The sequence below is a fragment of the Monopterus albus genome, unplaced genomic scaffold (genome assembly GCF_001952655.1).
Source record: "Monopterus albus unplaced genomic scaffold, M_albus_1.0 scaffold170.1, whole genome shotgun sequence".
Taxonomy (NCBI): domain Eukaryota; kingdom Metazoa; phylum Chordata; class Actinopteri; order Synbranchiformes; family Synbranchidae; genus Monopterus; species Monopterus albus.
The window spans coordinates 490,027-501,486 of record NW_018128050.1 but is presented as its reverse complement, the minus strand read 5'-3'; the positions used below and the strand labels follow the sequence as shown (position 1 = coordinate 501,486).

The following is an 11,460-nucleotide window of genomic DNA, read 5'->3' as shown; positions in this document are numbered from 1 at the left end:
CCATACATGTTGCTAATCTAACACACTCTTCTAAATATCGACCAAAAGAAAACCAAACAAAGCCACAACATAAAACTAAATAAAACTATAAATGAGCTGTAATAATTAATCAGTAAATTGATCATTAATAATTGATTAACCATTTTGAACAATTCTTTAAGACAAAAGTTACCTTTCTTTTTGCAGCTTCTCAAGACGTGATTATTTGTCTGTAGGTTTTGTCTGAGTTTTGATTTGAAGACGTCCGCTTGGGAACATTTCACTATTTCGGGATACTTTATTTTATTATTAACAAATGATTAATAATTAATCAGCGGATTAACTGCTAATGAAAACAGTCATTAGCTGTAACGTTAAACAAGATATGAGCTGCTTAAACCTGAGCTGTCCTCTTCAACCTGAAAGTAAGTGTTTTTGTACTGCTGCTTTTACCGCTACCGCTGTGTGACAAGACTCAGACACAGTGAATCTGCCTGAATCGACACCAGCGTTGGTCGCTGCTGCATTGTCCATCTAATCACAAGTTCTTCTGACTTAGTTTTTCTTAGATGCTGTTAGGATGCAACCAATTATAGTATTGTTGTATCAGTTAATCTGTTGATGAGTTTGTTTTGACATCTTCAAACCACAGTTCAAAACCCAGAGAGTCAGTTTATTGTCATAGAAGATGAAACACAGACTACACATTGTAGACGCTGGAACCAGCAACACAGACGACTGGTCGATTAACCGACTGGTCCCTCCAGTTTAGAGATACAGTACGTTTGCTGTGTGTGTCTGAGTGTTGGTGTTTTACCCTGTATAAATTCTCTCTCTTTTTGTTTGGTTGTTTGGTGAATATGTCATAAAGTGTGGCGGTTGGTTTAAACCAAAGCGATTCATCTGACTGCAGGCTGCAGCTGTTTCCCTGCAGTCGCCCTCCTTTCACTCACCGGCCTCACTCTTCATCTCCGGCTCATCATTATTCGTCTTCACCGTCTCCTCGTCCTCGTCATTCCGCTCCAAGTCGATGTTGTCCTCTTCCTCCTCGTCCTCACTCCTGTTTCTGGGGGTCCATGTCATCTTGTTCTCCTTCTTCAGCCTGCGGCGGGCGTTGGCAAACCAGGTGGACACCTGAGTCAGGGTCATCTTGGTGATGATGGCCAGCATGATCTTCTCCCCCTTGGTGGGGTACGGGTTCTTACGGTGCTCATTCAGCCAGGCCTTCAGCGTGGCCGTTGCGTCCCGTGTGGCGTTTTTCCTGTAGGCGGGGTCTCCATATGGATAGGGCCCCAGGGCCCCGAACGGGTGGTAGTCTAAGGAGCCGGAGATGCCTGAGGATGGGTCGTAGCCGGGACTCTGAAACGTCATTATGACACTTTTACACAGATGCAACTTCTAAACTTTTAACACAGTCTGACATTTAGCTGTTTTGATGTCACAGCTGAGGCCTTTTATTTTCTCTGCATGCACCCTTTCTTGCGCTTCACATCTGACTTCACATCTGTGTTTTCCATCTGCAGCTTTAATGTTTGTGTGCTGAAGCTGTTTTCTGGCAGTTCTCCCCGGAGGAGCAGATTCTTAATCTTAACTGGACTAACACTGTTAAATAAAGGTTTAATTAAGCAAACAGACCAAACTTTATTTGCACACTGTGCATCCAAAATTAAGCTGTTTCAAGCACAAACACATCCAGTGCGAAATTCTCCTTTAAATCACATTTTTATAATATTTCGGTATTTAAACTGCAACATCTGTTTCATGCTTTTGCACACAAACACGGTCACTGGGGCCCGAGCTTCACTTCATATCAGACTAAATTCAAAGATGATGATAGATCGTGTTTCTTCAGTTGTTTCAGGTCATTTTTAAATAAATGGATTTAAAATAAATTTCCTCAACGAATTAAACTTATTCCCGGGCAACATTTTTACAAATCATAGGCTTCAGAAATAAATTAAAATTTAAATGATTGAAAAATAACAAAAACGCAAAATACAGTTTCTGACAAATAGTTTTGCGGGAAAAATAAACGATCTATTTAAAAAACGTTTTTTTTTTTTTTATAAACGGTCACAGCAATCGCTCCTTACTTTGATTATTTCAGCAAAATTTACAAACTTAAATTTGGTCTCACATTTCGTTGAGACAACATGGCTCAATAACTTTATTAAAATATTTTTGTGTTGGTCGTGAGTCCAACAATCACATTTAGATCAGCTCAGCTCAGAAATATTTAGTTTTAAATGAGACATTTAAGCGTGTCATTAATGTCCGTATCACACAATAAATGAAACATAATGAGAAAAGCCGGATCCATCCTTTAATAATAATTAAAAAAAACAAAATTTTTTATAATTGATAACTTGAAAGTGCGGCTTCTTTTTCCGTTTACGCGCTGAGCGCCGTTGCGCGCCGATAGTGACACTTCTTTCACCACTAATCAGAAACCAGTAACACCCAGTCCCGAATCCTCAGGTGCGTCGGTGGACCCAATAGCTCGGTTTCTGCGCAGACACTCACCATAAACGGGTTGAGGGGGGGGGCGGCGCGGGGGCTTGGGAGGTGGGGGTTGAATCCGGGAGAGGTCGCTGATCCCGAGTACGGAGCGAAGGCGGAGCCCGAAGAGGAGCGGCCGAGCTCCTCCGTCCTCGGTCCTAAGAGAACCCCGGAGCTGAAGGACGGACAGGAGTGTAGAGCCAGAGACACGGACGGCTGGAAGAGGAAGCCCTGAGGATAAGCCATGACGGCGCGCACGGAGCCGGACTATTACGCACAGGCGAACTCACATCGGAGAGCGAAAGTGCGTTTTTCCCCGGGACAGAAGGAGAAAGAAAGGAGGAAGAAGAGTTTTAAAAATGCAGGAGCATCCAGGAGCATCGCAGGTGGCTGCTGGGTTCAGTTTGCTGAACTGATCACTGCCGAGAGAGGAAGGGAGGGAGGACCGTCAGCTCCACCTCCTGTAAACACAACCCTCATGCTACACTCACACTCCCTCTGTCACAGCTATGCACCTTAGTCCGCCGATTATTCTGGACCATCTTAACTTCACAGCATTGAGCCGAAAATCATCAGTTACAAGACCAGGAAGAAGCAGCAGGAGGTTAGTCTCATAATATTATAGCAGAGGAACCAGGAGCAGAGGAGCTCAGGATAAAACTTGGTTTAACATTTCACTCTGAAGTGCGTTTTTTTTTTGTTTTTTTTTTGAGAACAGGAAATCTCTGGTTATCACTGTGGCCACCTTCACACTGCTCAGTTCACCTTATGCAGTTCCTCACTGTGTTTTGTATTTAATTAGAAATGAGAACCAACCTAGTGCACAGTATCTTCTACTTAAACTGACTCCAGGGCTCAGTCCTGAAATCACTGAATCAGTTTGGGCTCAACAGCCATGAATTCATATATGAATAAGTGCTACATTATTACAATGACTTCAAACATACTGTCATCGTTTTTGTTTGTTTTGTAAAACTACAGTTTAATAGAGTTCAATGCGACATATCTGACGATGTGTCACACGGGTTTATTACTTTTGTACTGGTCTGCAGTGCTGAGAGAGTCACTGTGTTTCTGTGCAGGTGGGTTAACTCCTGTCAGGTGAGCTCGGTGTGTGTTTGGGCCCACAGTCGCACTGATCTGATTGTGAGTCCTACTGAAATCAGCTGAAATATGAGTGTATGGCCTGTTTGTGATGAAGTCCCCGGGCTGTCTCTGCTCTGTGTGAACAGCCAGGTTGTTTATGGGCAGCAGGGGTTTCCAGGTAAGAGCAGAGTGAACCGAGCTGACAGCTGCTGTCAGGAGCTTCATTCATTAACCGCTGTTGGTCCTAACTACTGAACTATCCAGCCCTGCCTGTCTGACCCGGCCCAGTTAGTGTTTTTATCTCTGTGAAATGAAATGTCAACGATCAGTCATCAGTTAATCTGTTAACTGTTTGCCTGATAAATCATTTATGTCAAAACGTCACACAGTGTGCTTTTCAGTCTGACACTGTAATATTAATCAGCTTTGTGACGGGCCCTGCCATTGTAATTTGTTTTACTTCTGTTTAGGGACAAACATGCCCAAAGTTTTGAACCTGCTGTTCCTGTGATGTAAACAGGATGTATAAAGCTAAGAAGAGAAAGATGTGAGCTACAACTTGAGCCCCTTGGAGCTTTAATATAAAGCAGCTATCAAATATGCAACTTTTCCGCTTTCTACTAAAAAGACTTAATTCCTGTTTATTTGTATTGACTGGTCGATGAGGTGTTTCAATAAAAAAAACAAGCAAGAAATGCAGACGCGAAAAGTCAGATAAAGGCTTTTGAAACTTATCCCTGAAGAGCGGGAACATGAGGTGGACGAGCACACGCAAAGTGTTTACATCAGTGCAGAGTTCCTGAGCTGTGTTGACTTGTTGGTGAGCAGACTGGATCTGTATTAACTCGCTGCCATCACAATATGCTTTTAAAAATATCCTCAGGCCTCCTCCGGACCTCCAACGTCTCTCAGACTGAGGAGCTGCGTTTAGAGCCGAGATACTTTGTGAATTGTTGTCAGACCAGAACCGGAGAAGTCTCACAGCTGGAGCTGACACAGCTGTGTCTTTAGGACTCAGTTTAGTTAGGAGCTACTTTTAGTCCTGGGATGATTTGTGACTACAGCTCCTGGTGTCACTGCCAGGTTAGGGGCTTCAGAGAATCAGAATCACCACGAGAACAACGGCAGAGTAACTTTACAGAAAACAACGTTGATACCACCGATGACTGGTTTCAGCACCAATTATTTGAGTGAAATCGAACAGATTCTACACAGAATGAAGTTCGTGCAGAAATGCAGCTCTCTTTAATTTGCTGTGCAGACAGTTTTTCTAGAAACCTTCTCATTAGAGTGGCTCCTGATCACATTTTTCCTCAGCAGTTTTGTGTGGACTGAGCGTAAAACCTGCGATGTGAAGTGAATATTGATTTGGAAGAATAAAACCTGAGTAATGTGAACGCCTTCTCCTGGAGGAGCCGCTCTAAGCGCATCATGAGCCTGACTGCGCTGACGGGGTGAAATGGAGCGAGCGCTGCCATGCGAAGCTGCTCCTCTACAGATGGGTCCAGCAGATTAGGGACGGCATTTTCACGCTTTTTTAGGCATCTTTCATTAAAGCGCTCTGCGGCGGCGGAGGTGCACGCACCTCTTATTCTCCTCTACTGGTAATGACACCCCCGAGGCTGATATTAAACACATCGCGGGCCTCCTGCACGATGAAGTAATGGCTCGGAAAAGCTCAAATGTTTCATCATCGCCAAGTCAAGGCCCCCGGTGGGCCTGCCCACGAAATGACACTGTGGTGTGTTTCTATCACATAAAAAAGTTGTGTTAACAATTTGCATAAACAGAGTTGATATCCAGGGAGGTCTGCAGTGCAGTTCCCCTCATAGCCTCCATGGCACTGACTCTTGTGAAGATTTTCACATGAAAAGAGCGCTCATTTGTTTTCTGCAGTCCCTCATAAATTAGCTTAGCCCGCAGCCCAAATGTCCACAGGTGACTTAAAGACAGTGTTAAATTAATTAGAAAACACTCTTTTTAATAGTTATCATCGGAGTGTGAAAAGCAGGCCTTGTTATCTGTGCTCAGACATAATAACCACTCGTGGGATTTCTCTGCTAAGTGAAATGTTGCTGTGAGGGGAAGAGTTTCAGCTGAGGTCCATGGGAGGCAGTCATCTCAGACAACGTTAGGATACGATCTGTTTACACTGATGCACTGATTTTCACCATGACAAACCATCCCACGTGAATCTGGTATAATATCCGAGTTTGGTAAAATCAAAGTATGAAGAAAAACCAAACTGCACAAAGCCTGTGTGAGGAGGCCGCTGAGTTTCTAATACTGTATGTTTCCAACACGCAGCACAACAGAGGGAGATTTCCAGGAGCCTCATACATGTCATGACCTCCACTGCCCCACTGAGGAGATGCAGAGCAGCTGTGGAAAGGACACGGTGCTCCAGGATCAACACATCCAGAATCCTGGGAGTCTCAGTCAGGTTCAGGAGCAACAGTGTCTTCACTCTGATCTGGATCAGGTTGATGTTCAAGACAAAGAAAGTATGTTACAGATGAAGTAGGAAACTGCCCCTCACAGCCCCCTCAGGACCAGCTTCACTTACTAGGCCAGAGTCCAGCAGGAGACCAAAACCTTCTGTTTGTAGTCGACTGGGACCAGTTGGTTCATATTTCAGGTGAGGATCTGGTGCAAGCGGAGTCCAGCGGCTGCTCAGGACAGAAGTGAGAAGTAGGATCAGCCTCTGATGTGAATGTTGAGTTTCTACATGGACAGAGGTATCCTGTCAAGTGTTTTGGTTATTTGGTATTTGATACTGCAGTTGCTTGGCAGACTTTTTTTTCATACACAGCTTCACTGAGCTGCTTTACACTCGTGTGTGCACAGGAAAAATGGGCCTTTAAATACAGATGTTTTTACATAAAGAAAAGGGGAAGGCATAACATACAACACAACCAAAAGGTGTAATCCGCTGGTATGCACTGAGATCTTCCTTTTCCCTGGCAGAGTCCAGGCCCCACACAGATGTGCTGTGTTTGTAAAGTGACCTGTGGGGAGCTGATGGTACCGAGGCGAGACAGGACAGCGGCAGGTAGTGACTTGCAGCACAGGTCTCCAGCTGAATTCAAACTGGGGCCTGTGTCTGCGTCTGATCGACCACCAGGACGGCCTGATGTTATAGTGCTGTGCAGAGCAGTAAACTTCAAACACAAGGTGCAGCAAGATGGCAGCAGGTCGGAGCTGAACAAAGGTGACGTGTTCTTCACACAGGCCTCGGTGGAAGTGGATGAAACTCTTCTACACTCTGCACCAAAAACGATGAGGTGTCATGTGTCTGACCTAAAAATAACCAGCAGTCAAACAGGCTGCTGACAGCGTATTGCTAGAGCAGCACAAGCGGTCTGAAGACAACCGTTTCTTCAGGCTTTCTTTGAAATCCAGCAGTCAGAGGTGAACGGCAGTAAACTTTAGTTGGTCACAGTTTGAACCAGAAGAACACAACAGGAAGTGGTTGTTCACACTTTTACTCTGAAAGACGAGGTGAAGGTTTGGCCCCCACACAGCCGCGGTCTTCTGTGCATTCATTCATTTGTAAAGTGCAGTCATCAAGAATCTGTCTTCTATGATAATTGAATGCCTTTGGGTTGCGGACTGTGGTTTCTTTGTTTGTTGTTGTGTCATGTTGCTTCTCTCCTCTCTCTTCTCTGTTCACTCACCCCAACCGGTCGAGGCAGAAGGCCGCTCACCATGAGCCGGGGTCTGTCAGAGGTTTCTTCCATTACAGGAAGTTTTTCTTCCCCGCTGTTGTCGAGTGCTACTCAGGGGGATTGGTTGGGTTTTTCCTGTAGCACAAGGTTTAAGGTCAGGTGCCCTGAGGTGACTGTTGTGAATTGGTGCTATACAAATAAAACTGAATTGAATTTAAATTGGTCCAACAAATCAAGCTGTTTGAGGATGTCAGCTGACATCTTATACTGTAGATTAAGGGATTAATTGTTTAATCGGTGATCAGAATAATCACTTACAAAGCTTTACTGTTTTGTTTTCTGTCTGAGAGATAGAAGCTCAGTAACAACACAACTCCTGCACAAACACACATTACATGTGTTTATGGTGGAAGAAGTAATCTCTTCACACTCTGCTTTGTTGGAAAACTCAGTTTCCACTTTAAACATAACAACAGGGATGTTCCTGAGCGTTGTAGAAGTGGCTGTTGGGCTTCAGAGGGCTAAATGATCAGCTTCTGAAGTAAACACTGCTGACATTTCAGTTCATTGTTCTTGTGTTTCAGACTCTGCTCTGGTGTATTAGATGCAGTGTGGTGTGATTTCCTCCCTCTGTCTACACCAAGCCTCACCTCAGGACCAGGAATGAGCCAAGCATCAGGGACACCCTGGATCAGACCAGGACCAGGACCCGGTGCCGCTGCAGCCAGCCAGGATGAAGGTGGGGAACCAGGTGGCAGCGTCCCAGCACCGGTGATCACTCAGGCAGAAGAGGTGAGTCTAGAGGCAGAAGGGCCTGATGGAGAATAATACACACACCAGCCTGTCATCTATATTCATGGGCTTCATCTGCTCGGCTCCACTTCAGCGCTGGCGGAGCCGAGTGAGCCGTCCTCCTCAGAGCCTTTGTTTTCAGCAGCTCAGGTAGCTCGCTCTCATCCACATGTGCTGCCTTTGTTCTTTGTTTAAACCGCGTGTCTGATCAAGTTCAAAGCTGCGGTTCCTGACAGCTTCTCTCCACCTGCCTGGCTTCTTCTTTCTGTTTCTTCAAAACCGCTTTCCAACAGATTTTTGTCTTATTTTCATATTGTTGCATCCAGAGTTTGTGGGTTTACAGCTGTAATTATGCATTCAGGTGTAGTTTTCACCTAGTGGGTTTAAGACTGCTCAGTTTCAATAATGGATTTCTTCACTGTGTTTTAAATATTCTTATTTGGAGAGCCGCGTGTTCTGAGTGATGCGAGGAGAAATGACCTCACCGGCTTTGATCGCGAATGTCTTGCATTTTCCTTCTCTGCAGTCACCAGCACAATATTTAACGTCAAAAGCTTTAACGTCACAACATTTCACACTCACATGATTTGTTCTTTACTACAAACCTGCAGGTCAACTCAGTGTTTTGTCCGGTGAAGCCAGATATCTGCAGTGATGCCCTTCCATGAAATAAGCAGCGTCATGTTTAGCTGTGTGACACCCACATCGAGTTTTAGCCACGTTGTGGGAGAATTTAAGTACTTTGGGTTGGACCTGAAATGAACAGTCTCTCTCACTGATTGAAAGTGAATTGGTATTCACTTTTTTTTTTACTGAATTACCATGGTTATGGAAGAAACAAAATGCCAAAAATTCACTGGTAGCAGATTTTCACTTTTTTGTGTTTGTTATAGTTAAGTTGACCTGGGCATCGGGAAACGATTACATCCCTTATTCTCCAACATTTTATGGACCAAACAGTTGATTATTATGCAAAGTAACTGTCAGATGCACTGGTAATGCAGGCACCTGGTGGCTGCAGCCTTACAGTTCTGTGGTGGATTAATGAAGGGATAGGTACCGGTGATGCAGACCCAGGCAATGAGTAGTACTTCTGGGCAGGTCCCCACTGTTCTGGCCTGGCGGTCCAGGCTTGTTCGTGAAGGGTTTTTTGCTCAGTGTTGCTGAAACTGTTTCACATCATTGTGTGCTGCTCTTGGACATTGCACAGAGAGGTGTTTGTTATTTAGCCTAGCCTTGCTGATGCAAACAGGCTGGACGGAATAACTGAAACACTAGGATTTAATGTAAGGCTGCTGATTAGGTGGTGTTAGTTCTAGCTGGGTATAGATGCCACCAGCGGCTGAGCAGCTCAGCCCCCGCCTGTCTGTCTCGAACTGCCTCTGAGGGCAAACAGGAGGATTTCAGCTCTCACACAGCTTTTCTCTGATAGATTTCCATTTCCCGCCCTCATGTGTACATGCTCACTGATCCAAACCGCCTCTAAATAAGTTTCCTCAGAAGCTCTCTGGCACGCGGCGGAGGAGCACTTAAACCAAATTGACTTTACTGGTGTGAATTATGAAGATACCGATATCATGCATAAAGTTATTTACCCCTCAGAAGAATTCAAATAAGTAATTCCCTCAGATGGTGATACCGAGGAACTAATATGAATGCAAATAGGATTAGGCTCCTGCATTAGTGTCTGATAAACAATTTACAGGCCTGAGCGTTCACTGGGGGATACGCTCTCCGCTGCATGGGAAATGGGGAGATGGCAACCCGGGCGGGGGGGTCTTCCACTCAACATCTTATCAGGGTTAACCCTCCATCTTCTGCCGCTGTTAGCCTTCACCGTGCTGCTGCTGTAGTGTCACGGCATGTCTGCCACAGCCACACCAGATCCACTTGGAGAGGCCATCACAGCTGAGCTGTGGCTCATTTAAATCAGTCCTACTCCATCCTGTTGGGGAAATCGTCTCTGGAATAAACCAATTGAGACATAGAGGAGACTGAGGCTTGATGCAAAGCTAACACGCTGTGGGCCAGAGATGAAAATACTTATGTTCAGGTTGTTCCCCATCATGTCTGAGGCGTGTGCAGCAGGTGCAGCTGTGATCTGCAGCATCATTGTGTTATGACATGTTTCACAGTTTGACAGCAGAGCGACACGAAGCACATGGGGAGAGAGGAAACGGTCACCTGGCTGCAAGGTGTAGGGGCTGCATAGTGTCGAGACATGTTCTGTTGTGGTTTTCACTGGTGTGCTCTGTTGTTATGGCTTGGTTTGGCCAGCCTATTGTCACAGCAGCAGGTTTTCAGATGGGGCTCAGACAGCAGCATGTTAACTCTTCAAAGGCGCCATTACACCAGTGTTTTAAAAAATCCTGCTCTTTCATTCTTCTTCGTTGGTGACAGGTGTTATAACCAGGCCGACTTAATTGTTTCTGTCCTCTCCCCTACACGTCACACTGCTCACTTCTCAGTGCCAAACCTTCATTCAGCTTGCTTTAGTGGAAGGGCACTGTGAGGATATACACTGTGACAGTCAGCAGCACCAATTAAAGGCTGCTCTGTGTCATGTAATGCTGAGGTTTTCTCCTGTTCTAGTGACAGTCAACCTCCAAGCAAACCTCTGACACATCGTGTTCCACGTGTCCTCTATGTACGCACAGCTTGGGCCATGTCGCTGGGAGTCTGCTCATTAATCACCCCACATCAGACATGTACTGATCCCTATTACTTCACTGTGCATTCAAAGCACTGATATGACTGTTAATCACTGTGCATTCAAAGCACTGATATGAAATCCTAACTGTTAAAATCCTAACAAATGCAGCAGCTCTAACAGGATGAATCTGGAGATGAATCCGTTGTCTGGGGCTAAGAGAAGATTGCTCAGCATCCTGGTATTTGAAAACACCACCTTTGACTTTGGAAGGTCAAACGGGCCTGTTTTTCCCAGTGCCTGACATTCTGAGAATAAAAAGATCAGTCAGATAATAAGGACAATAATCAGCTGATTGATCATTGACCCCTGCAGTATGTACTTCTGCTCATTTTCTCAGGACTTTCCTTTCATCTGTCACCGAGGCTAATGCTAAGCTAGCTGCCGGATGCCAAGTAAAGCCCTCCAGACTGGAGCTCCTGCTTGTTAAATGTTCTGTTTGTGACAAATAAACTAAAACTCTGACAAAGCTGTTGAAAGCACAGTAACATGTAATGTAATGCATTACTTCTACTACAGAGTAATCTCTATAAAGTAATGTACTTTCTAAATTGGCTACAGTAGTGAGTAACTTTCCTGTCGTTTACAGTAGCTCCTGTTTAGAAAGTATAGTTACTTCCCAAAATGCATATTTTGTGCACTATAGGTTGCACAGACTCTCCACAGGGGATGAAAATGCACACAGCCTTAACGTAGCTGCAGTATTTCTCTGTCCATGTGCTCCGG

At 44.9% G+C, this 11,460-nt stretch overlaps 2 protein-coding genes across 6 annotated transcripts in view; one reads left to right on the top strand and one right to left on the bottom strand.

Annotated features, from left to right (window-relative positions):
* Window positions 1-1,350, bottom strand: part of irx5b (iroquois homeobox 5b) — a 2,483-nt gene extending 1,133 nt beyond the window's left edge. The window contains exon 1 of the mRNA XM_020615789.1: window positions 930-1,350. Within this exon, the coding sequence (XP_020471445.1) occupies window positions 930-1,350 (421 nt within the window). The remainder of the gene's footprint in view (window positions 1-929) is intronic.
* The window catches only part of LOC109969087 (uncharacterized), a 79,473-nt gene that overhangs the window by 2,529 nt on the left and 65,484 nt on the right, over window positions 1-11,460 (top strand). For 2 of the 5 annotated variants that reach the window (XM_020615742.1, XM_020615748.1), the window contains exon 2: window positions 7,817-8,024. The gene's annotated coding sequence lies outside the window, so the exon portion shown is untranslated. Of the gene's footprint in view, window positions 1-2,949; window positions 3,083-5,871; window positions 6,203-6,243; window positions 6,303-7,816; window positions 8,025-11,460 lie in introns of those variants that run through there. The other 3 variants (XM_020615743.1, XM_020615745.1, XM_020615744.1) reach the window with 3 other exon arrangements.